Source organism: Oncorhynchus gorbuscha, linkage group LG20 (genome assembly GCF_021184085.1).
Source record: "Oncorhynchus gorbuscha isolate QuinsamMale2020 ecotype Even-year linkage group LG20, OgorEven_v1.0, whole genome shotgun sequence".
In the NCBI taxonomy this organism is placed as follows: Eukaryota; Metazoa; Chordata; class Actinopteri; order Salmoniformes; family Salmonidae; genus Oncorhynchus; species Oncorhynchus gorbuscha.
The window spans coordinates 33,665,447-33,692,801 of record NC_060192.1 but is presented as its reverse complement, the minus strand read 5'-3'; the positions used below and the strand labels follow the sequence as shown (position 1 = coordinate 33,692,801).

General features: G+C 40.9%; 1 protein-coding gene across 3 annotated transcripts; it reads right to left on the bottom strand.

Moving 5' to 3' along the window:
• Nucleotides 1–3,959: 3,959 nt before the first annotated feature.
• Nucleotides 3,960–21,273, bottom strand: LOC124006696 (CMP-N-acetylneuraminate-beta-galactosamide-alpha-2,3-sialyltransferase 1-like). Of its 3 annotated transcripts, none has more exons than XM_046316773.1 (7): nucleotides 21,186–21,273; nucleotides 18,761–19,097; nucleotides 13,505–13,698; nucleotides 11,713–11,895; nucleotides 11,558–11,603; nucleotides 5,428–5,547; nucleotides 3,960–4,957 (listed from the first exon to the last, which is right to left on the bottom strand). In XM_046316773.1, exons 2-7 carry the CDS (start codon nucleotides 19,049–19,051, stop codon nucleotides 4,790–4,792), a joined length of 1,002 nt encoding a protein of 333 aa, XP_046172729.1. In that variant the 5' UTR covers nucleotides 19,052–19,097; nucleotides 21,186–21,273; the 3' UTR covers nucleotides 3,960–4,789. The 3 variants fall into 3 exon arrangements, with proteins under 3 accessions (XP_046172729.1, XP_046172730.1, XP_046172731.1); XM_046316774.1 differs by having other exon boundaries at nucleotides 13,505–13,659; XM_046316775.1 differs by having other exon boundaries at nucleotides 13,505–13,647.
• Nucleotides 21,274–27,355: the final 6,082 nt, after the last annotated feature.

Below are 27,355 nucleotides of genomic sequence, written 5' to 3'. Positions count from 1 at the left end.
ATCAGCCCGGCCATTTACGGAGGGGGATTTCATCAAAAACTGCATGATTAAAGTTTGTGACGAAGTTTGCCCAGAAAAAAGGCAACTCTTTTTAAATGTGAGTCTGAGCAGAAACACCATTGCCGAGAGAGTAGACCAGTTGTCCATCAATCTAAAAGAGCAGCTTGTGAAAAAGGGAAAAGATTTCATTGCATATTCCTTGGCTGTGGATGAGAGCACCGACATTTCTGACATTGCCCAGTTGTCAATTTTCATCCGCGGAGTGGACTCCAGCCTAAGCGTGACAGAGGAGTTTTTGGCTTTACGTCCTATGCATGGCACAACTACGGGGCATGATTTGTATGAAGAGGTGTCAAGATGTGTAAATGAGATGGAGCTGCCTTGGGAAAAACTTGTGGGTTTGACAACCGACGGAGCACCTGCGATGTGTGGACACAGGAGCGGACTGGTGACGAAGATACGGGAAAAGATGCAAGAGGAAAACGCGACAGGTGAGCTGACAGCTTATCATTGTATCATACACCAGGAAGCGTTGTGCGGTAAAGCCTTGAAAATGGAGCATGTAATGAGCATCATCACGCGCACAGTTAACTTTATCAGAGCCAAAGGTTTGAATCACCGCCAGTTCAAGGCATTTCTGACGGAGTTAGAAACGGAGCATGGTGATTTGCCTTATCACACAGAGGTGCGATGGCTAAGCCAGGGAAAGGTGCTTCAAAGATGTTTCGAGCTTCGTGAGGAGATTTGTCTGTTCTTGGACAGCAAAGGGAAAGACACAACACAACTCCGAGACGAAATGTTTCTGTGTGAAATGGCTTTTCTGTGTGACATTACGAGTCATCTGAATGCAATGAACTTGCAGCTGCAGGGTCGGGATCGTGTCATCTCTGATATGTACAGTACAGTGAAGGCATTTAAAACCAAGTTGAGTGGATGATAGAAAATTGCTATTATTGTTTTTTTCTTTGAAGTAAATTTAGCCCACTTTTGCTAAAATAGAAAATATAGGCTACTGATGGTGCCTTGAATACCGGTTTCTTTTATTTAATGTTCATGTTATGGGGATTTTTATATAAAGGAAATTTGTCTTTTGTGTCTGTTGAAAATTAAAGATTACTGACAGAGCCATAAGAAAATATTGCTTTATTTATCTGATCATATTGGAATATATTTGTTAGGTTTTCAGTAGGTTCAATTAGGTTCACTAGACTATATGCGTCATTTAAACATTTTTCAATGAACATTCGAACAGTCCGGCCCTCGGCTTGTAGCTAAATTTTTTATTTGGCCCTCCGTCCATTTGACTTTGACACCCCTGCCATAAAGGAACTCTCAGGACATACCGTAAAGGAATTCTCATGATATTGTGGTGGTTCATTTCTTTACTATCCATTGAGGAGAGACAAACGTATCACACAAGTCAGAGTTATACTTACACTAAATATTTATTCACTTAATACTAAGGGAGCAGGTCAATACAACGCACACATATAAAGTGAATTGATTTAGTGCGCTACGATAACGATGGCTGGTTGACGATTCACCCTCAGATGATTCGTTGAGAGCCCAGAGACAAAAGTACAAAGGTATTTTATAGCTAAAATACACCCCTTTCAACCTACCCGACAAACAACAGATGTATAGAAGATACTTATAATTCACAGCAGACAGTATCTGCTGTAAAAAAACGTTATCTTTGAGTAGAGATCAGGGTCTGGCTCTGGGGTCATCTCTCCCTGGTACCATATAGAACAGAAACATTAACTCATGCTCTGGAATGAGGTCTCTTCAGGTTTTATCACACAAAATACATTGTAAATCTCCTGTCAGTGTTATCTCCCAGAGGCCCATTCTCAGTAGAACATACACTAATGAGAGTTCTAACAACCCCTTATTCTGTTGCATAAAACAACTACAGTATTTGATGCAATAAAACTATTATAACATAATCTTGTAATTTCCACCATAATATACCAGAAAGGAACTCTCAGGATATACCAGAAAGGAATTATCAGGATATACCAGAAAGGAATTCTCAGGATATACCAGAAAGGAATTCTCAGGATATAGCAGAAAGGAATTCTCAGGATATACCAGAACGGAATTCTCAGGATATACCAGAAAGGAATTCTCAGGATATACCAGAACGGAATTCTCAGGATATACCAGAACGGAATTCTCAGGATATACCAGAAAGGAATTCTCAGGATATACCAGAAAGGAATTCTCAGGATATACCAGAAAGGAATTCTCAGGATATACCAGAACGGAATTCTCAGGATATACCAGAACGGAATTCTCAGGATATACCAGAAAGGAATTCTCAGGATATACCAGAAAGGAATTCTCAGGATATACCAGAAAGGAATTCTCAGGATATACCAGAAAGGAATTCTCAGGACATACCAGAAAGGAACTCTCAGTATTTACCGGAAAGGAACTCTCAGGACATACCGGAGAGGGTCTCAAAGATTTTACAATCACACAGTCTTTTCATATACTGCATCTACACAAAGAGCTGCTTACCCCTCCAAGGGGGAGGCAACCTTACAAAAGAGATGAGGGATAATTGTCTCCATTTCCTTAGAAAAACAATACAAATGAGAACAGGTTCTAACCAATTCTCACAGACTATACAGTGCATTCTGAAAGTATTCAAACCTCATTTCTTCCCTAATCAATCTACACTCAATACCCCATAATGACAAGGTGAAAACAGGTTTTTAGACATGTTGGCAAATTGAAAACAGAACTACCTTATTTACATAAGTGTTCAGACCGTTTGCTATGAGACTTGAAATTGAGCTCCGGTGCATTTCCATTGATCATCCTTGAGATGTTTCTACAACTTGATTGGAGTCCACCTGTGGCAAATTCAATTGGTTGGACATGATTTGGAAAGGCACAAGCCTGTCTATATAAGGTCCCACACTTGACAGTGCATGTCAAAGCAAAAAAGGAATTGTCCGTAGAGCTCCGAGACAGATCTGGGGAAGGGTACAAAACATCTCTGCATCATTGAAGGTCCCCAAGAACACAGTGGCCTCCATCATTCTTAAATGGAAGAAGTTTGGAGCCACCAAGACTCTTCCTAGAGCTGCCCGCCCAGCGAAACCGAGAAATCGGGGGAGATTGGCCTTGGTCAGGGAGGTGACCAAGAACCCGATGGTCACTCTGAGTTCCTCTGTGGAGATGGGAGAACCTTCTAGAAGGACAACCATCTCTGCAGCACTCCACCAATCAGGCTTTTATGGTAGAGAGGCCAGATGGAAGCCACTCCTCAGTAAAAGGCACAAGACAGCCCACTTGGAGTTTGCCAAAAGGCACCAAAAGGACTCTCAGATCATGAGAAACAAGATTCTCTGGTCTGATGAGACCAATATTGAACTCTTTAGCCTGAATGCCAAGCATCACGTCTGGAGGAAACTTGGAACCATCCCTACAGTGAAGCATGGTGGTGGTAGCATCAAGATGTGGGGAAGTTTTTCCTCAGCAGGGACATGGAGACGAGTTAGGATTGAGGGAAAGATGAACAGAGCAAAGTACAGAGAGATCCTTGATGAAAACCTGCTCCTCAGACTGGGGTGAAGGTTCACCTTCCAACAGGACAACAACCCTAAACACACAGCCAAGACAACGCAGGAGTCTCTGAATGTCCTTGAGTGGTCCAGCCAGAGCCCGGACTTGAAGCCGATCTAACATCTCTGGAGAGACCTGAAAATAGCTGTGCAGCGATGCTCCCCATCCAACCTGACAGCTTGAGAGGATCTGCAGAGAAGAATGGGAGAAACTCCCCAAATACAGGTGTGCCAAGCTGTAGAGTCATACACAAGAAGACGCAAAGCTGTAATCACCGTCAAAGGTGCTTCAACAAAGTACCGAGTAAAGGGTCTGAATACTTCTGTACATGTGCTATTTCAGTTTTTAAATTTCTAAAAACCTTTTTTTGCTTTGTCATTATGGGGTATTGTGTGTAGATCGGTGAGGGGGGAAAACTATTGAATCCATTTTAGAATAAGACTGTAACATAACAAACTGTGGAAAAAGTCAAGGGGTCTGAATCATTTCTGAATGCACTGTATGTCTAAAATAGAGGAGACTTGGGATCTATGTTTCCACATGGCTAGGCTTTCGTGCCCAAAAGATAATGAGCAATTAATAAATCACTCTTCTGTGTGGTACGTAAAGAGGTTACTGGACGGGTGTGGAAAATGACCAGTGACTAGTAGTATTCAACTCAAGCATTTACATAGCATTAGTCTGTAACAAAACCATTTTGTACCCACAACACAAAATTCTACAACTGGCTAGTTTCGGCTCTTCTCGTCTTTCCTTATGTTGGCTGTTGTATCTGAACCCGGGCTTAAAAGAGCTGTATAGTATGATTGGTGGAAGATATTTCAAATCTGTTTCCAGATTTGAATAGCAGAGAAGCAGCCTAAGTTTTTATCTTACTTGTTGGTAAAGCTCTCATCTTAGCTGATTTGTGTTACATTATTGTGATTAGAATGTTAGAAGTCATGGGAGTTTTTAACAATGGTAGCTTTGGAAATTTGAAAAGTAGATTTGTTTTTAAAAGTAGATTTGTTTTTTTAGAAGGTCAAAAAGTTTTAAAAGTATAAATGTTATCAAAAGCAAATTTATCCAAACCGAACTTTTTTTAAAGTTTGAATGGTGTTCTAAGATGTAATGTAGTCCTCGACAGACTAAACAGTCAGAAATAAATTGGTCAATAAAAAAAAATGGGACTACTGAAGCAAATCCCGTTAATGATCTGGATTAATGATTATCACCATCCCTTATATATCTCAAGTTTGTGTATTTCCGAGAGCTTTCTAGTGACATTGTACTCATAGTCTCCAGGGTGTGGTCCAGTCTTGAGCTTTTTATTGGTTAGTGTTTCCCAGTAGTGGTGCCAGTTCCCATTTCTGTCTTTCCCAAATCCATACACATTCACCTGCATTTGGAATGAAGTGTTTAGAGAATTAGTTGAATAACAGTGTTTACAGAAGTTTTATGTATGGCAATGTGATATATTGTCTATGCAGCCTATAGGCCTACATGATTTGGGTGTTTAGTGTTATACTATATGCATTGTGTGGTGTAGCATACAGTCTATCTTGCAGTGACCTGAGAAAGTACTGCTAAACACTGCACAATTTAAACACTTTGCTCTCCAAATACTCTTTCCCTGACACTCGTGTAAATATTGTACTGTAAATTTATTGAGTGTCTTCTTGTATTTATACTTATGAAAATGTTTATTCTGTTCCATTGAGCTTAATTGTTTTACTTATTTCTTATTGTTGTTGCATTATAGAGAGGGAACCTGCTAGTAAGCATTTCATTGGACTGTGTACACCATGTGTATCCTGCGCATATGACACAACTTGAACTTGATGTGTGTTGATATGCATAACGTCTTACCTCGTCACAAATGTGTAGGGCTAATATCAAAGCCATGAATCCGGTGGAGGGGTATTTGCCGTAATAGTCAAGCCAGACTTCATGAACATATTTCATGAACACAGGATTCAGAACCAATACCTGCATGGAATATATTATACATAAACAGCATGATTGAATTAGAAAATGCAATGCAAATAGTCTGGGTAGCCATTTGACTAGATGTTCAGGAGTCTTATGTCTTGGGGGATAGAAGCTGTTAAGAAGCCTTTTGGACTTAGATTTGGCACTTCGGTACCGCTTGGAGTGTGGTAGCAGAGAGAATAGTCTATGACTGGGGTGGTTGGAGTCTTTGACAATGTTTAAGGCCTTCCTCTGACACCGCCTGGTATAGAGATCCTGGATGGCAGGAAGCCTGGCCCCAGTGATGTACTGGGCCAATCGCACTACCCTCTGTAGTGCCTTGCGGTCGGAGGCCGAGCAGTTGCCATACCAGGCAGTGATGCAACCGGTCAAGATACTCTCGATGGTGCAGGTGTAGAACCTTTTGAGGATCTGAGGACCCATGCCAAATCTGTTCAGTCTCCTGGGGGGGAATAGGTTTTGTCGTGTCCACTTCACGACTGTCGGTGTGTGCTTGGACCATGTTAGTTTGTTGGTGATGTGGACAACAAGGAACTTGAAGATCTCAACCTGCTCCACTGCAGCCACGTTAATGAGAATGGGGGCGTGCTCGGACCTCTTTTTCCTGTAGTCTACAATCATCTCCTTTGTCTTGATAACGTTGAGAAAGAGGTTGTTGTCCTGGCACCACACGGCCAAGTCTCTGACCTCCTCCCTATAGGCTGTCTCGTTGTTGTCGGTGATCAGGCCTACCACCGTTGTGTCATTGGCAAATTTAATGATGGTGTTGGAGTCGTGCCTGGCCGTGCAGTCATGAGTGAACAGAGAGTACAGGAGGGGATGAGCACGCACCCCTGAGGGGCCCCTGTGTTGAGGATCAGCGCGGCGGAAGTGTTGTTACCTACCCTTACCACCTGGGGGCGTCCCGACAGGAAGACCAGGATCCAGTTGCAGAGGGAGGTGTTTAGTTCCAGGATCTTTCGCTTATTGATGCGCTTTGAGAGCACAATTGTGTTGAACGCTGAACTGGAGTAAATGAATATCATTCTCACATAGGTGTTCCATTTGTCCAGGTGGGAAAGGGTAGTGTGGAGTGCAATAGAGAATGCATCATCTGTGGATCTGTTGGGGCGGTATGCAAATTGGAGTGGGTCTTGGGTTTCTGGGATGATGGTGTTGATGAGAGCCATGACCAGCCTTTCAAAGCACTTCATGGCTACAGACTTAAGTGCTACGGGTTGATAGTCATTTAGGCAGGTTACCTTAGTGTTCTTGGGTACAGACTTGGACAGGGAGAGGTTGAAAATGTTAGTGAAGACCCTTGCTAGTTGGTCAGCGCATGCCCGCAGTACAAGTCCTGGTAATCCGTCTGGCCCTGCGGCCTTGTGAATGTTGACCTGTCTAAAGGTCTTACTCACATCAGCAGCGGAGAGCATGATCACACGGTCTTCCGGAACAGCTCTCATGCATGTTTCAGTGTTATTTGCCTCGAAGCGAGCATAGAAGTAGTTTAGCTCATCCGGTAGGCTCTTGTCACTGGGCAGCTCTTGGCTGTGCTTCCCTTTGTATTCTGTAATGGTTTCCAAGCCCTGCCACATCCAACGAGCGTCAGAGCCGGTGTAGTACGACTCTATCTTAGTCCTGTATTGACGCTTTGCCTGTTTGATGATTCATCGGAGGGCATAGCGGGATTTCTTATAAGCTTCCGGGTTAGAGTCCCACTCCTTGAAAGCGGCAGGTCTTGCCTTTAGTTCAGTGCAGATGCTGCCTGTAATCCATGGCTTCTGGTTGGGGTATGTACGAATGGTCAATGTGGGGACAACGTCATCTATGCACTTATTAATGAAGCCAGTGACTGATGTGGTGTACTCCTCAATGCCAATGGAGGAATCCTGGAACATATTCCAGTCTTTGCTAGCCAAACAGTCCTGTAGCGTAGCATCTGCTTCATCTGACCACTTTTCTATTGGTCTAGTCACTGGTACTTCCTGCTTTAAATTTAGCTTGTGATCAGGAATGAGGAGGATGGAATTATGGTCAGATTTGTCAAATGGAGGGTGAGGGAGAGCTTTGTATGCATCTCTGTGTGTGGAGTATAGGTTGTCCAGAGTAGTTATCCCTCTGGTCCAGAGTAGTTATCCCACTGACTACACATTTAACATGCTGATAGAAATTTGGTAAAACTGATTTAAGTTTCCCTGCATTAAAATCCCCGGCTACTCGGAGCACCAAAGTTTTCTTGTTTGATTATGGTGGAATACAGCTCATTCAATGCTATCTTAGTGTCAGCCTCTGACTGTGATGTTATGTAAACAGCTACAAAGAATATAGATGAAAACTCATATGGTAGGTAGTGTGGCCTGCAGCTTATCATGAGAAACTCTACCTCAGGCGAGCAAAACCTCGAGACTTCCTTAGATATCGTGCACCGGTTGTTGTTTCCAAAAATACATAGACCGGCGCCCCTTGTCTTACCAGACGCCCCTTGTCTTACCAGATGCCCCTTGTCTTACCAGATGCCCATTGTCTTACCAGATGCCCCTGTTCTATCCTGCCGGTACATCGCAACAAGAAAAGTGAATTATCATTTGGATAATAATTGATTGACTTTTTTGGAGGGGTTGATATGTTTTACATGTTTTTTTTAGCCTCTAATACAGTGGTTCACAATGTCTTAATAGTCCTGTACCCCTTCAAACACTCAACCTCCAGCTCCACCCCCTCTAGCACCAGGGTCAAGGCACTCTCAAATATTGTTTTTGCCATCATTGTAAGCCTGCCACACACACACTATACGACACATTTATTAAACATAAGAATGAGTGTGAGTTTTTGTCACAACTTGGGAAGTGACAAAGAGCTCTTATAGGACCAGGGCACAAATAATAATATAGTAATAATCAATCATTTAGCTTTTTATTTATCCACCTTACATATAAAACCTTATTTGTTCATTGGAAATTGTGAAAACTCACCACAGGTTAATGAGAATGGTGTGTTTGAAAGGATGCATATTACTCTGCAATATTGGGTTGTATTGGAGAGAGTCTCAGTCTTAAATCATTTTCCACACACCGAGAATCCACTCTCACATAGGCACGTGGTTGCAAAGGGCAACAGTGTCTTAACAGCACAATTTGCCAATGCAGGAGCCTCATCGAAACCTAGCGATGGCTTCTGATTAAATTACATTTTCACAGAACCGCTTGTTGCAATTTCGATGAGGCTCTCTTCTTCAAATATTGGTAAGTGGACTGGAGGCTGGGCATGAAAGGGATAACGAATCCAGTTGTTTGAGTCACCCGTTCCGGGAATGTCTCTGCGTAATTGCGCACCCAACTCACTCAGGTGCTTCGGTATATCCCGTTTGACATTGTCCGTCAACGTGAGTTCATTTCCACACAAAAAAATCATACAATGATGGAAAGGCCTGTGTGTTGTCCTTGTTAATGCAGACAGAGAAGAGCTCCAACTTCTTAATCATAGCCTCAAATTTGTCCCGAACATTGAATATAGTTGCAGAAAGTCTGTGTAATCCTAGATTCAGATCATTCAGGCGAGAAAATACATCACCCAGATAGGCCAGTTGTGTGAGAAACTCGTCATCATGCAAGCGGTCAGACAAGTAAAAATGATGGTCAGTAAGAAAACTTTAAGCTCGTCTCTCAATTTAAAAACAACGTGTCAATACTTTGCCCCTTGATAACCTGTGCACTTCTGTATGTTGCAAAAGCGTTACATGGTCGCTCCCCATATCATCGCATAGTGCAGAAAATACACGATTTCAGGGGGCTTGCTTTAAAAAAGTTAACTATTTTCACTGTAGTGTCCAAAACGTCTTTCAAGCTGTCAGGCATTCCTTTGGCAGCAAGAGCCTCTCGGTGGATGCTGCAGTGTACCCAGGTGGCGTGGGGAGCAACTGCTTGCACGCGTGTTACCACTCTACTATGTCTCCCTGTCATAGCTTTTACACCATCAGTACAGATACCAACATGAGCAGCAGCTATGTTTGGCTACATACGGACCGTTAGTGGAATTCCCATGAGAGAGTAACGGCTTATGTGATTGGATGTTAGTTATTTGACTAGGCTACCTGTATTTGACATTGTGTTGTTATTTCGCTGAACACTAGATGGTTTAATTTTATTTTTGGCAGTGAAATGAGGCTACACAGGCGGGGAAAAAAACTCACCCAAATGTATAAATGGACTATTTGAAAATGTGAATCACATTTTTATTTGTGTATACCACGACAGCATTGCGCGTACCCCTACAGGAGGCCTTTTGTCATTGTAAATAATTCTTAGTTTTTAATTGACTTGCCTGATTAAATAAAGGTTCAATCAAAATAAATCAAATAAAAGTTAAATGAAATCAAATGAAGATCCTTCATCGGTACTGATGGGCCTCTTAGCATTTTCATAAAACGAACTCAAAGGCTCAAAGGTCCCCCCCCAAAAAACAAAAGGAGTGTCAATGACATCATCCTAGGTGCTTGAATTGTGTTGAGTTTGTACAATAAAACTGGACTACGTTCAAAAATCCTCATTCCGTTTTAGTAATGGGCATACCACCAACACCATAGAACCCCACAGTGGAGGTGCCATAATACCCATAAAACCTAGTGGTCAAGCAAGGAAATGGTTCCTTAAAATAAGGCCTGTGTTTCGCGTAGGCTTACCCTGGCACGACGTTTTGAAAACCATGTAAATCTCTCTCAGACAAGGTGACTTTTATCAATATATTCGGCTCTATTTACTCTCAGATTCAAAAATGCAAATTAGCATCAAAGTAGACATCATGCAAGACTACACATTCCTGCAAGCTCCTGCACATTGAGTAAAGTGAGTTTGTAAAATCTGAAACTATGCATCTTAAAAATAGTTTTAAGATGTCCGTACTCAGAATGAAAATGAATAGGCCCCGAGCGCTGGCATGAAAAGCAAACCCCCCTAGACATAAAACCCTTAGGCATCGCCCCAATAGGGTTAACCCACTTGGTGGGAATTGTAGCATGGATCATATAGTATTGCTACACTGCCCCCTCCGAACAGGAAGGAATGTCCCTGTGCTTTGATGACTCAGCCACCATATTCAGACCATGTGTTCCCAATGGCCTCACCATTCCCCTTCTGACACCAATGTAGCAAAGAGTGAGGCAGGGAAGCAAACCCAGGTTGCTTCCATGAAAGGCAAACACCTTACACATTGCGCCAATAACCCACTTGGTGGGAATTGTAAAATGGCCAATATAGCGAGGATCGCTACAATATGGTCACTGTGATAGAACATTTATTTTCATTGGTGATTTTCTGAATTGATCTAAATCTCATCAAGTAGGCCTAGCCTGATTATCTAGCCTGATTATCAGACATCTCCATGTAGACTGGATCGTAAGAGACAATGTTCTTCTGGTAAAGCAAGTACACTTTTTAATTGAACTATTATATTACAGAGATTGAACGGGATCTTAAGTACTTACAAATTAGTAACATATTGTACATATTGTAAAAGAAGTGAACATACAGTGTATCATAGGAAGTTGCTGAAATTATACAAAACCTTTATAATCTCAGTATTCACAATAATGGTAGTATTGTGTGCATGTAAACATACTCTGAACAATTCCACGTTGACACTCTTTCATTGCATTGTGTGTGCAAAAAAAAAAACATGGATGATAAACACAAGTGAAATTATCAGAAAGGGCTGAGAGTTTCCGTTTATGAGACTTCGCAAATGTGTTATCGAGCATCTGACCAAATTACGCACGATTTTAGGGTCAACCGAGATTAGCCCATACCTAACTAACAAACATCCTCAATGACCTACTATCCAACCGAGATTAGCCCATACCTAACTAACAAACATCCTCAATGACCTACTATCCAACCGAGATTAGCCCATACCTAACTAACAAACATCCTCAATGACCTACTATCCAACATATAAACATATCATGCATTTATCATTGACTGTAGATGTATTAGAACCATAATACATGATCGTGATCAACAATGTGACTCACCAAATCTTTGTTGGCCTTTATCTTCGGTCTAAGACGTAAATATGAGCTGTTGAATAAAATAGACCTACATTTTATCCAGAGTTTCTATGTGATCTTTGTAAAAATGCATGGTGTAACAGATTGGTGGACTAATCAAAAGGAGAACAGTTACTCACAAGGTGATGTGAGACCCAGTGGTAATGGCACCGGGTAGCCACTGAAGGTCCAGAGTCTTGAAAGGGAAAAACAAGAGACGAGTGGTGTTGTCCAGATCTATGGCACTCTCTGGGTATATGATGTGATGTGTGGTGCGGCTGCCAACATCCCGCTCATAGCCAGAGGTACGAGCCTTGTTCATTCTGGATAACACAGTAAATAACCGGGATCCACAGCCATATTCCAAAACACTTTAATTCAAAACACATCGTCATTTATACTGCCAAGATTTTTTTATTTTTATGAAAACACCAAACCAAACCAAAACAGGCATACATAGAGGACATTAAATCATTAAGTTGGATGAAGGCACAACTTTGCCATACTGTCTTCTGTGACATCATGGGTAAGGCCATTGAGGGCTATATATATATATATGTTCAAATCGTTGATTTCTTCTTATTGTACTTGGTAAACAAACTGAAAGGGTGCATATAATACCACCTGCAGGTCTAAACAGGTATAAAGCCAAGGTTAGTGATTAACTGCCACATGCAGCAATGCCACATTTTTGCTACATTCTCCCTGGAGTGTGCACTCGTTCACTACTTCCCACAAATCTAAAAGCACTGAACAACCATGTGCAAGTGAACAAGTACACAATTTGAGGTAGGAGGGACAAATGGGACATAGCCCTTAATTCCTTGGAATTCTTTGATCCTTCCTTGACCTATAGGAAGTCCCGCCCAGTTGACTCCTTCAAAATGGTGAAAGTCCTCAATTGCACTGCCCATGCTAAAACAGGCTGTGTTGCACTGCTCATGCTGAAACAGGTTGTGTTGCACTGCTCATGCTGAAACAGGCTGTGTTGCACTGCTCATGCTGAAACAGGCTGTGTTGCACTGCTCATGCTAAAACAGGCTGTGTTGCACTGCTCATGCTGAAACAGGCTGTGTTGCACTGCTCATGCTGAAACAGGCTGTGTTGCACTGCTCATGCTAAAACAGGCTGTGTTGCACTGCTCATGCTAAAACAGGCTGTGTTGCACTGCTCATGCTAAAACAGGCTGTGTTGCACTGCTCATGCTGAAACAGGCTGTGTTGCACTGCTCATGCTGAAACAGGCTGTGTTGCACTGCTCATGCTGAAACAGGCTGTGTTGCACTGCTCATGCAGAAACAGGCTGTGTTGCACTGCTCATGCTGAAACAGGCTGTGTTGCACTGCTCATGCAGAAACAGGCTGTGTTGCACTGCTCATGCAGAAACAGGCTGTGTTGCACTGCTCATGCTAAAACAGGCTGTGTTGCACTGCCCATGCTAAAACAGGCTGTGTTACACTGCTCATGCTGAAACAGGCTGTGTTGCACTGCTCATGCTGAAACAGGCTGTGTTGCACTGCTCATGCTGAAACAGGCTGTGTTGCACTACTCATGCTAAAACAGGCTGTGTTGCACTGCTCATGCTAAAACAGGCTGTGTTGCACTGCTCATGCTGAAACAGGCTGTGTTGCACTGCTCATGCTGAAACAGGCTGTGTTGCACTGCTCATGCTGAAACAGGCTGTGTTGCACTGCTCATGCTGAAACAGGCTGTGTTGCACTGCTAATGCTGAAACAGGCTGTGTTGCACTGATCATGCTGAAACAGGCTGTGTTGCACTGCTCATGCTGAAACAGGCTGTGTTGCACTGCCCATGCTGAAACAGGCTGTGTTGTACTGCTCATGCTGAAACAGGCTGTGTTGCACTGCTCATGCTGAAACAGGCTTTGTGGCAAGTGTGCCCTCGATCAACCACACCCTCTCAATTGGCTTACCTTATGATGACATCACTGGAGTCGATGAGGGCTCCATAGTGGGAGCCCTTGAGGTTCCCAGAGTTCCCCACCACAGCACAGGTCCTACAGCGCTCAGGGCCCGCGTCCATGTAAAGGTCAGCATCAGGGATGACCTGGAACAACTTCTCCACCACCTCGTTAAAGTTGGCTATGTTACGGTCTTTCTGCAATTTCTGGTTATTTAATTGCACCAGACAATACATAAAACAACAACAAATACACAATAAATACACAACAATGGACAGGCTGACACTAAAAGCATCCTAATGCAAATGACACAGTATAACATCTGAGGAAACCCTAAAGGTAAGACTCCAGAGCCACCTGCTCTTTACACTGAGGTTATTGATGACTACTATAGCAAACCGTTAATCAGTTGTCAGTGACCATGCTTATATTGCAGCCTAAACATCAAATAAAAGAGTTCATTCTGAATAAAACTCCCTCGTATACAAAAAAATGTAATTACAGTAAACTATTGGAGATTCTTAAAGGGATAGTGTGAGATTTTGGCAAACCTCCCCAGAGTCAGATGAACAAGTCGTTTTATGTCTCTGTGTGCAATTTGATGGAAGTTTATGGTTGTTTCTCGATTGCCAGAGGTGGGACCGAGTCAATATTATTCAAGTCACGAGTAAGTCTCAAGTGACAAGGTCCAAATCTCAAGTTGAGTCCCTTGTAGAACGGTTCGAGTCTCGAGTCATGTCCAAGACGTGCATTCTAAGGACGAAGTCGAGTCAAAGGTCTCAAGTCAAGTAGAAAAAATCTACAGAGGCAATGACTGAATAACACTGAAACATGAATGAGAGCACCAGCTGTTCCAGAAGACTGTGTGATCACACTCTCCGCAGCAGATGTGAGTAAGCCTTTAAACAGGTCAACATACACAAGGCCGCAGGGCCAGACGGATCACCAGGACTAGCAAGCGTCTTCACTGACATTTTCAACTTCTCCCTGTCCTAGTCTGTAATACCAACATGTTTCAAGCAGACCACCATAGTCCTATGCCCAAGAACACTAAGGTAACTTTCCTAAATGACTACCAACCCGTAGCACTCAAGTCTGTAGCCATTAAGTGCTTTGAAAGGCGGGTAATGGCTCTCATCAACACCATTATCCCAGAAACACAAGACCCACTCCAATTTACATACCGCCCTAACAGATCCACAGATGATGCAATCTCTATTGCACTCCACACTGCCATTTCTCACCTGGACAAATGTGACACCTATGTGAGAATGATATTCATTCAGCTTCTACCCCCAAGCCCTAAGGCTCATGAACGTCTAATCAAATGGCTACCCAGACTATTTGCATTGCCCCCCCTCTCTCTTTTATACCACTGCTACTTTCTGTTGTTATCATCTACAGTGTATGCGTTGTCACTTTAAGAGTCTGGTGTCACTGAGAACTGTCCTTGTTTTTTAAAGAAAAGCACATTTGTTGTCCATTAAAATAACATCAAATTGATCAGAAATACAGTGTAGACATGGTTAATGTTGTAAATTACTATTGTAGCTGGAAACGGCAGATTTGATATGGAATATCTACATAGGCATACAGAGGCCCATTATCAGCAACCATCACTCCTGTTTTCCAATGGCACGTGGTGTTAGCTAATCCAAGTTTATCATTTTAAAAGGCTCATTGATCATTGGAAAAAGTTACAGGCTCAAAATGGCCAGAAACAAAGTTCTTTCTTCTGAAATTTGTCAGTCTAGTCTTGTTCTGAGAAATGAAGGCTATTTCATGCAAGGAATTGTCAAGGAAATGAAGATCTCATTCAACACCGTGTACTACTAACTTCCCAGAACAGAGCAAACTGGCCCTAACCAGAATAGAAAGAGGAGTGGGAGGCCCCGGTGCACAACTAAGCAAGAGGACAAGTGCATTATTGTGTTTAGTTTTAGAAACAGACCCCTCACAAGTCCTCAACTAGCAGCTTAATTAAATAGTACCCGCAAAACACCAGTCTCAACGTCAACAGTGATGAGGTGACTCCGGGATGCTGGCCTTCTAGGCAGAGTTGCAAAGAAAAAGCCAAGACCAAATTTTCAGCGGTTAAAAAATATATGTTTATTAATTGTGAAATTATGAAACATATTCATAACATTCCACCCATGCAGCCACTAGAGGGACGATTTGGTAATTGAACTATAGGGGGGGGGTGATACACATCTGTGTATGAATCTAAGTAACATATTAAAAAATCCCCATCTGTCAGTTTAAACTGGAGATATTGGCTGTGTCTCAATCCACCACTTCGGCCTTCCACATTTCTAGTGGAAAGTTTTTTCGTTTTTTAAAGTAAAATTATGACATGGGGGCAGTATTGAATAGCTTGGATGAATAAGGTGTCCAGAGTAAACTGCCCGCTACTCTGTCTATGCATATTATTAGTAGTATTGGATAGAAAACCCTCTGAAGTTTCTAAAACTGTTCGAATGATGCCTGTGAGTATAACAGAACTCATATGGCAGGTGAGAACCTGAGAAAAATCCAACCAGGAGGTGGGAAATCTGAGGCTAGTAGTTTTTTAAAACTCAGCCCCTATTGTAGATACAGTGGGATATTGGTTATGTTGCACTTCCTAAGGCTTCCACTAGATGTCAACCGTCTTCAGAAACTTGTTTGAGGATTCTACTATAAAGGATGGGCACATAGGAGCTGTTTGAGTCAGTGGTCTGGCAGAGTGCCTTGGGCTTTTGACTCGCGGTCATGAGAGAGTTAGCTCTCGTTCCATTGCTTTTCTACAGACATAGGAATTCTCCGGTTGGAACATTATTGAACATTTATGTAAAAAACATCCTAAAGATTGATTCTTTACTTAGTTTGACAAGTTTCTACGGGCTGTAACGGAACTTTTTAAACTTTTCGTCCGACGTTCGGTCCGACCTGAACGCACTTTTGGATTTGTTTGCCAAACGCCCTAACAAAAGAAGATATTTGGAAATAACTGATGGACATTATTGAACAAACCAAACATTTATGGTGGAACTGGGATTCCTAGTAGTGCATTCTGATGAAGATCATCAAAGGTAAGTGAATATTTCTAATGCTATTTATCACTAATGTTGACCACCCAATATGGCGAATATCTTTTTGGCTGCTTTGTTGTCTGAATGCTGTACTCAGATTATTGCATGGTTTTCTTTTTTTGTCAAGTTTTTTTTAAAATCTGACACAGCGGTTGCATTAAGGAGAAGTATATCTCTAATTCCATGTGTAACACTTGTATTCTCATCAACATTTATGATGAGTATTTCTGTAACTTGATGTGGCTCTCTGCAAAATCAATGCACGTTTTAGAACTACTGAACGTAATGCGCCAATGTAAAATGAGATTTTTTGATATAAATATGCACTTTAGCGAACAGAACATACATGTATTGTGTAACATGATGTCCTATGAGTGTCATCTGATGAAGAACATCAAAGATTAGTGATTAATTTAATCTATATTTGTGCTTTTTGTGACTCCTCTCTTTGGCTGGAAACATTTCTGGATTTTTCTGAGACTTGGTGGTGACCTAACATAATCGTTTGTAGTGCTTTCGGTGTAAAGCATTTTTTAAATCGGACACTGTGGCTGGATTAACAAGAATTGTATCTTTAAAATGGTGTATGATTTTTGTTGTTTTGAATTTGGCGCCCTGCACTTTCACTGGCTGTTGGCGAGGTGGGACACGTATCTCAGAGAGGGAAGACTGCCAAGAAATACTCTGTGTGACCCAGATTTCACTGTAGTAAAAGGTTTTAAGGATGTCGGTAGGCTACTCTGTTTTTGCCAAGAAAACCTGAGAAAAATAAACAAGCTCTTTCTGGTCACTAATCTGGATATGTGCGCCTGCCTTTGCATGCCAATGCTGATGACTGGTCATTGGTCAACAGTTGTAGACACGTAACTTTTTGGTTCTGAAGCAAAGATTAGATGTGTTTGAAACAAGAATTTGGTGCAATGCTGTAGGCCTATGTTAGTGACCAGATCAAATAAGCAAAGGTATAAATATAAAATACAAATGGTAAATGATTTGTAGACTATTAAATATGTAGTGTATTTAAATATGTCAATGGTAACCACTCCTGTTTTCTGCTGCTTTCATGAGGTCATCATTTAAAAAGCCTTACAACCTCTCATTCATTCAGTTTCACACTCGGGCGGCTGGTAGCCTAGTGGTTAAAGCACTGGGCCAGTAACTGAGAGGTTGCTAGATCAAATCCCCAAGCTGACAAGCTTGTTCTGCCCCTGAACAAGGCAGTTGTAATTGTAAATAAGACTTGTTCTTAACTGACTTGCCTAGTTAAATAAAACACTTGCAACACCCCCCAAAATCTTCTCACTGTTCTAGCTAACCCAACCTGTGTTGATTGTGGGCTTTTTTACAAGTTTGACACTATTTCTGGCTGCATGGAAAATAATCCACAGAGACTCTGTGCCACAAAATGAGTGACAAAATGTTCCAAAACCTGGCCAGATAATTTCAAGTCATCAGTCTCAAGTCAAAATCGAGTCCCGTATCTTGAGGCTCCAAGTCGAGTCTCAAGTTTTTAAAATGTTATATCAAGTCTAGTCTCAAGTCATCAAATTTGTGACTAGAGTCAGACTTGAGTCCAAGTCATATGACTCGAGTTCACACCTCTGGCGATTGATAACTAGCATTAGCGCAATGACTGGAAGTCTACTGGATCAGCTAGCATTAGTGCAATCAGCTAGCTGACCCCGTAGACTTTTGTCAGTGCGCTAAAGCTAGCTGACTTTAGTAAATTTAAAAAAGGGCTTGATTGTCAAAATGTCACACTATTCCATTAACTTTAGAAAACAATAAACAGGTTTTGATATTTCAATGTGTAGTGACACTGAGTGTTTGGGACTCTCCTTGACCAATGGAAACATTAATAGGCTAATCTACATAGGAAGATACTGTTTCTGTGCCAGTCGATCAGTTGTTCTTTACAGATAATAATCAATTACTGTTATAACGTTTAGAATAGTCAATGCAAAGGTCACATCAATGAGATGGCAGATAGTGTTTTATTTTTCTCATTTGTTTTATTTTATTTTAATGGTTTATTTAATTAGCATTCTATCTATTTTGTCTTGGTAGGTGTGGAAATATACTATGTATAATGTATGAGTAAATATGTGAATATGTGTTGGGTGTGACATCAGGCATCGCTTATTTTGCTTTAAGATAAGATGTAATAAAAAACCGTTGATAAAAACGTTTGTATTACCTGCCACCACATTCTTGTATCGTTAGAGAGGGTCTTGTACCTTCTGGTCAGAAAGGGTTGAAACGATGTGTTGAAGCGCTTCTGAAACCAGAGGTCATCGTCTGGTTGTTTCATACATTTGAGACAGGCGCAATATTTTGGAGAGAGGATCTTGTCCAGAGGCCGAAGGGCATTTTTAACAAAGTCCACGAGCGAATTGGAGGACAGCTGTCCGGTATAAAACACAACGATAGTAGTGATGCAGAGTAGAACGATGACACGACGAACTTTTCTAATCCTGAAGATAATCATTTTGCCGATGCAGGGAATCTGTTGGGTGTCACAGAATCCTCACCACCTGTAAAGAGATCAATAATAAACGGACAATTACATTTTATATAGAATAGATGTAACCTATAAGTCTTAATCAAACAGCTGAAGGATGAAAGGCAAATTAACAAATTGACATATGGAAATAAGGTATTTCTGTTTTTTTATTTGTAATAGATTTGCAAACATTTCTAAAAACCTGTTTTTGCTTTGTCATTATGGGGCATTGTGTGTAAATTGATGAGGGGGGGGACTATTTTATCAATTTTAGAAGAAGGCTGTAATGTAACAAAATGTGGAAAAAGTCAAGGGGTGTGAATACTTTCCGAAGGCACTGCATACGGAAAGGGGGATACCTAATCAGTTGCACAACTGAATGCATTCAACTGAAATGTGTCTTCCGCATTTAACCAACCCCTCTGAATCAATATTCAAATTATGCCCATAGAAGAGAAAGCAATGTGTTGTTTTTATTGTGCTTACTGAATTAAGTTAAAAGTGAGCTACCAACTCTCAGACCAGCCTTACTTATCGAACCTTCCTTATAAACTACATTAACGTTCCAAAGATTAACTATAAAAAGTGAGAAATAAGTTGTACAAAAAACTGCTGAAGGAAGTCTCATTAACTGGGAAAGTAAGTTTCCTAAAGATGCGTGTGGTTACTAGCTTGTCATAAAGTTTTTACGGTTGTAAAATAAGAAGCAGTGAACAGTAAAGTGGGAATGTTCAGTATATCAGAGGCATGAACAATTACCAACGGACTTGAATGCAGGTGTTTTAGGCGGGTAGCCAGTAAATGAGCCCTTTTTAGTGATTGTTTGACAATCAGATGAAAACATCACGACTGGTTGTGTTCATGCCACAATAAAAGAAGGCAGCCGCATAGAGCTAAACTCACAAAGACGCAGCTCCAACAACACATAATATCACATTATTCTGCCTAAAAACAACGATAACTTCTCTCACCCAGTGGCATGAGTGCTGTTTAGGGGAGAGCTGATGTCGCCCCATGAAAACCAAGGCCCACTTTGCCAAAGGCAGGGGCGCAAAATATGTAGCTTGTCCATGCCCAGCGCGCCTCTCCAGGGTGCTGTTGGAAAGACGCAGCGCTAACGCGATCCACTAACGCTCAATCAAATTCATATAACATAAATGATATAGCCTAACGTAGAAAGAGTAGTAGCCTTTGTGTTTTTTTTCTGTTAGCCCATAGAGTGGAGACCAAAGGTATTACAATGTTATGAGACAGACACATTTTAATTCATTAACTTAATAACGAGGAGAGAGAGAGAGTGCAGGAGAAAGTCAACTAAAAAGGACATCCGTTTTGGAGCGGCTTCAGCATAACCCAACAGAGGTGGACAGCAAATGGTGCTGAAATTAATTCATTTCAACAATTGTCTTCATTTTAATTCGATTTAACTAACATCAAGAGGGCTTTTTTGAAGCCTATTTCTTCCTAGAAAAATAAAATAAAAGGTAGGTCTACCTGTTTGACAGACGCAATTATGCTATCCATAGATTTTTTGTCGGTATAGCCAAATACTCCAATACTGTCACCGTGCATTCCTTAAATACCTCCATGCCTGGGAAGGGCTTGGTGTGTTCGGTTAAAAACAGGGCTCAAATTGAGTGGGGTTATGCCATACCCTTTGTTAAAGAAAATGGCACAAACTATACCTATTGTTTACTTTATATTTTGAAATAAATAAATAAAAAATATCCAGATAATATAAAGCATTCTATAACAATAGTAAATGCGTGATGCCTTTTGCTAGAAACAACCTTTAAAATGCCCACAAAAGACGTGACTCTGATGCATATGGAGATATATTGATTCCTGCATATCATGGATGAAGCTTGAGCTGGAATGTGAAGCTAACTAAAGCTAGCCAATTCAATAGAAACCAGAGAACTAACTAGATTCTTAGTATACCCCTCAGGGTTAACAATAACATTTATTGAAGTTTGAAAAGACAACACACCATTACAGATGTCAGCAAGAAAAACATTTAAAGTTAACAAAACACAGAACATACATGAAAATCAAAAGGTACAAGCCAAAAACATGACAATCCTCCACTAGTAGTTATTTTAACTATATACACACTTACCTGCAGACAATGTAGATGTTGCACATCTCTAACCCTGCCTTGTCTGGCAAGTTGTAAATGTGGTCAGAATGTGGCCACTGCTTAGAGCGAAAGTTCATTAAAGTTCAGGAGTAAATGAATGATAAATGTGACAGCAGCCACCTATCTCCAGTGCACTTCCCTGAATGAGTCATAAGCAGCAACAAGTTGTGTATATTAAGTATTATTGGGTATTAAGTTAAGTGTATTTTCAGTAAAGTATGTTATGTTATGTACTATTAACTGACTAAATGTACACTGAGTATACCAAACACAGCCTCAATTCGTTGGGGCATGAACTCTACAAGTTGTCGTAAGCGTTTCACAGGGATGCTGGCCCCTGTTGATTCCAATGTATCCCACAGTTGTGTCAAGTTGGCTGGATGTCCTTTGGGTGGTAGACCATTCTTGAGACACACATGAAACTGTTGAGCGTGGAAAACCCCAGCAGCGTTGCAGTTCTTTACACACTCAAACCGGTGCGCCTCGCACCTACTACCATACCCCCCGGTGCCCATTCAATTGTCTAAAGGCTTAAAAATCTGTCTGTAAACTCCCTTTTCATCTACACTGACTGAAGTGGATTTAAAAAGTGACATCAATAAGGGGTCATAGTTTTCACCAGGATTCACCTGGTCAGTCTATGTTATAGAAAGTGCAGGTGTTCTTAATGTTTAGTACACTTAGTGACTCTATAGTTTACTTATCATATTCTCACCCATGACCATGACCCAAAATACAGAAATAAGGAGGCGCTGATAGAATGCAATTTATTTCATTATACTTTGGAATAGTAAACCTTGCTGCCTCCCTGTATTCCCTCTCACTATTCCTCCAGGGATTAAACCAGGCAGAATTGACAAGGCTAAGCAGGAATACTGATGATATTTGGAGGCTCCTCAGAGGACTCTGTAGGGTGGCACCATGGTGTAGCCGGAGGATGGCTAGTTTCTATCCTCTTCTGGGTACATTGACTTCAATACAAAACCTAGGAGGCTCGTGGTTCTCACCCCCTTCCATAGACTTACACAGTAATTATTCATTATTAACTTCTGGAGGATGTCCTCCAACCTACCAGAGCTCTTAGAACATGAACTGACATGTTTCCCAGCCAATCAAAGGATCAGAGAATGAATCTAGTGCTGAAAGCACAAGCTACCGCTAGCTAGCACTGCAGTGCATAAAATGTGGTGAGTAGTTGACTCGGAGAAAGAGAAAGACAATAGTTGAACAGTTTTGAACAAATTGATTTATTTAAAAAATGAAGGAGAATTGAGAGGAGAGAGAGCTACAGTTGAAGTCGGAAGTTTACAAACACTTAGGTTGGAGACATAAAAACTTGTTTTTCAACCACTCCACAAATTTCTTGTTAACAAACTATAGTTTTGGCAAGTCGGTTAGGACATCTACTTTGTGCATGACACAAGTCATTTTTCCAATAATTGTTTACGACAGAATATTTCACTTAATTCACTGTATCACAATTCCAGTGGGTCAGAAGTTAACAAACACTCAGTTGACTGTGCCTTTAAACAGCTTGGAAAATTCCAGAAAATTATGTCATGGCTTTAGAAGCTTCCGATAGGCTAATTGACATCATTTGAGTCAATTGGAGATGTATCTATGGATGTATTTCAAGGCCTACTTTCAAACTCAGTTTCTCTTTGCTTGACATCATGGGGAAATCAAAAGAAATCAGACCACCACAAGTCTGGTTCATCCTTGGAGCAAAATCCAAATGGCTCAAGGTACCACGTTCATCTGTACAAACAATAGTACGCAAGTATAAACATCATGGGACAACGCAGCCATCATACGGCTCAGGAAGGAGACACATTCTGTCTCCTAGAGATGAACGTACTTTGGTGCAAAAAGTGCTAATCAATCCCAGAACAACAGCAAAGGACCTTGTGAAGATGCTGGAGGAAACCTGTACAAAAGTATCTATATCCACAGTAAAACAAGTCCTATATCAACATAACCTGAAAGGCCGCTCAGCAAGGAAGAAGCCAGTGCTACAAAACCCCCATAAAAAAGTCAGACTACGGTTTGCAACTGCACATGGGGACAAAGATCATACTTTTTGGAGAAATGTCCTTTGGTCTGATGAAACAAAAATAGAACTGTTTGGCCATAATGACCATCGTTATGTTTGGAGGAAAAAGGGGGAGGCTTGCAAGCCGAAGAACACCATCCCAACCGTGAAGCACGGGGGTGGCAGCATCATGTTGTGGGGTGCTTTGCTGCAGGAGGGACTGGTGCAATTCACAAAATAGATGGCATCATGAGGCAGGAACATTATGTGGATATATTGAAGCAACATCTCAAGACATCAGTCAGGAAGTTAAAGCTTGGTCGCAAATGGGTCTTCCAAATGGACAATGACCCCAAGCATACTTCCAAAGTTTTGGCAAAATGGCTTAAGGACAACAAAGTCAGGGTATTGGAGTGGCCATCACAAAGCCCTGACTTCAATCCTATAGAAAATTTGTGGGCAGAACTGAAAAATTGTGTGCGAGAAAGGAGGCCTGCAAACCTGACTCAGTTACACCAGCTCTGTCAGGAGGAATGGGCCAAAATTCACCCAACTTATTGTGGGAAGCTTGTGGAAGGCTACCCAAAACGTTTTTATCCAAGTAATCTTCTGACACACTGTGAATGTGATGAAAGTAATAAAAACTTAAATAATTCTTTCTACTCTTATTCTGACAATTCACATTCTTAAAATAAAGTGGTGATCCTAACTGACCTAAGAGAGGGAATTTTTACTATAATTAAATGTCAGGAATTGTGAAGAACTGAGTTTAAATGTATTTGGCTAAGGTGTATGTAAACTTCCGACTTCAACTGTATTCTGTGTGTATGTATTGATATGTAGGCTACGTGTGCTGTTATTAAATGTCTACAGTTCTGTCCTTGACCTGTTCTTGTATATTAACGTTCTGTATAATGTCACGTTTCAAGTTCTGTGTGGATCCCAGGAATAATGTTTTATTTTTACTCGGATTAAATGTCAGGAATTGTGACAAACTGAGTTTAAATATACTTGGCTAAGGTGTATGTAAACTTCCGACTTTAACTGTACATTACTAAATCCATGTCACTTTCAATTAGATAGCGAATGCAGTTAGCTAGGTTAGCCTAGTCAAACACCCAGCTCAAACAGAGAGGAATGTTAGCTAGCTGGTTATAACAGAGGGATGCTATGTTAGCTAGCTGGCTATAACAGAGGGATGCTATGTTAGCTAGCTGGCTATAACAGACGGATGCTATGTTAGCTAGCTGGCTATAACAGAGGGATGCTATGTTAGCCAGCTGGCTATAGCAGAGGGATGCTATGTTAGCTAGCTGGCTATAACAGAGGGATGCTATGTTAGCTAGCTGGCTATAACAGACATTTACATTTACATTTAAGTCATTTAGCAGACGCTCTTATCCAGAGCGGCTTACAAATAGACGGATGCTATGTTAGCTAGCTGGCTATAACAGAGGGATGCTATGTTAGCTAGCTGGCTATAACAGAGGGATGCTATGTTAGCTAGCTGGCTATAACAGAGGGATGCTATGTTAGCTAGCTGGTTATAACAGAGGGATGCTATGTTAGCTAGCTGGCTATAACAGAGCTGGCTATAACAGAGGGATGCTATGTTAGCTAGCTGGCTATAACAGAGCTGGCTATAACAGAGGGATGCTATGTTAGCTAGCTGGCTAGGGCTATCCTACACTGGAACTCTTCCAAGTCAAGGTAGGCTTCTTTTTTTAAATAATTCATTGCCATGGGGGACCGCTGGTGTTACTGCTAAACTGCTTGTTGGCTGTACACTGTACTGCATTATTGTAGCAGGTTTATTTATTTACCTTGATTTAAACAGGGTGTCACATTGAGATTAAAAATATATTTTACAAGAGAGCCCTGTACACATTACAATAAAAACGGAATTTTAAAACAACATATACAGTCTTCCCAGCTCTGCAGATTCTGCTGTGAGGAGGCAGAGTCATTAGATCATTTATATTGGTATTGTCCATGTAGCTCGTTTGGTCACAGGTCCAGGAAAGGCTGAGGAATTTCAACATTTGCCTAGAAGTAACGCTGCAGATAGCAATACTGGGTGACTTGAAAAACCATAGTCAATCATTCAATAATATAATTATTTTAGCAAAACAAAATATTTTTAATTTACAATCTGTAGAAGCTATGAGAAGAAGAAGGTTCAATTCTTTAGTGAAGCATCACAGCAGAGTTGAAAAATATATGGCAAGTAGAAATACAAAATGGATGATGTTGAGAGACAGATGGGAGGGGTTGAATGGAGCTGAAGGGTGGGACTAATAACAAGATAACCAATGTAAAGCACACGGGATCTGTAAAATGTATAGAGGTTCAGAACTTTTGTCAAATAGCACAGTTTAAAATAGAAATAAAACTGGATGGACATCAGAAATAGAGGAAGGACTAACAACAAACAAAATATAACTATTGTAAAATAGATTGTGTCTGTAAAATGTGTATAAGATATATATACCGAAGGTAGAAGCCTAAGTGTTTATTGGTTTACTCCAATTGGGGGAAGGGTGGTAGGGTTTGCAGGGAATAATAAAGGTATATCTTTTTTAAAGTATGTCTATATAGGTATGTGTATATATGTGTATGCGTATTTACCCAAAAAATATGGGGGATTGGAAATGATGCAGACAATTGCATTGATGGAAGCAACAATCTTTCCACAATATTAAGCTGATCCACCAAATGTTTAAAAAAAGAAAATAATAAATAAGAACAACATATAACTTGTATAAAGCAAAATATAATTCAGCACAATAAAACATGAAAATGTACTAAAAGCAACACATTCAACTACATAGAGGTCCTCATTCAATAATGTAAACTGTCTGAGTGGCACCAGCACATCTAACTGCAGTGAACTCTGTAGATAGTTTTTATTTTATTTTTTATAATCCAATATGCTGTAACAGAAATAAGGCATTGATGATTTTTTTAAATGTACTCTCTTATATTAAACGTCACTGACTGCCACTGTTACATGCTAGATACAGGCAAGAGTGTACAAGGCAGTTTGAATGTGTCACTGTCTGTCACCTTCATTACTCAAAATGTTTCTCTTGACATATGCACCTAAATTGTAAACTTTCATTCATAGGCTAGGTTGTAGCAACCTCATGATGGGAACAGGGAAAAGTAGAGTAACTTGTAGTAGCCTAAACCTATCGCTGTTACATTGAGCTGGGTGAATGGAATATGAATGACAGTCATCCATTATGCTGTAATAGAAATAAGGCCATGCTCACACAAAAAAAGAAAACGTCCCCCCTCATCTTAAATGTCACCGACTGCCAATGATTTACACTAGTATATTTATTTAGCTGCCACTAGTACATAGAAATGGTAATCGTAAAACCTAGTTTGTTTTTATGGTTTATATTATACAGTATTGCAAAATGTAATAAAGTTTCATTGATGTAATAAACGTGGATCAACGGGCGATAGGGTATCCTAGTGGTTATAGCGTTGGACTAGTAACCGAAAGGTTGCAAGTTCGAATCCCTGAGCTGACAAGGTCAAAATCTGTCATTCTGTCCCTGAACAGGCAGCTAACCCACTGTTCCTAGGCCGTCATTGAAAATAAGAATTTGTTCTTAACTGACTTGCCTAGTAAAATAAAATAAAAAACAAGAAACACACTGCGAACAGGACCAAGAATCACAACGACGGGCAGTGCAGGCACAGTTTAATTTATATTTATTTAACTAGGCAAGTCAGTTAGGAATAAATTCTTATTTTACAATGGCAGCCTACCCCGGCCAAACCTTCCCATAACCCGGACAACGCTGGGCCAATTGTGCCCTGCCCTATGAGACTACCGATCACAGCCAGTTGTGATACAGCCTAGGATCAAACCAGGGTCTGTAGTGACACCTCTAGCACTGAGACGCAGTGCTTTAGACCGCAGCGCCACTCAGGAGATTTAGCAAGCCAAAGAATGCAGGCTGAATACAACAACACGTTGTCCTGATGAAAGACTCACAACTTTCAACAGAAATACCGTTTTTGGATACTGGGTTGATCATTGCACTCCAAAACACCTTGGTAATCTGCCCAGCTCTATTTATTTTTTTATTTTACCTTTATT

Bases quoted from the DNA above. Each gene is read 5' to 3' on its own strand.
- LOC124006696 (XM_046316773.1), bottom strand. From the start codon at position 19,051: ATGATTATCTTCAGGATTAGAAAAGTTCGTCGTGTCATCGTTCTACTC. The intron at 13,699-18,760 runs GTAATACAAACG...TTAAATAACCAG, and splicing joins ATACAAGAATGTGGTGGCAG to AAATTGCAGAAAGACCGTAA. The intron at 5,548-11,557 runs GTGAGTCACATT...TATTCCATGCAG, and splicing joins TAAAGGCCAACAAAGATTTG to GTATTGGTTCTGAATCCTGT.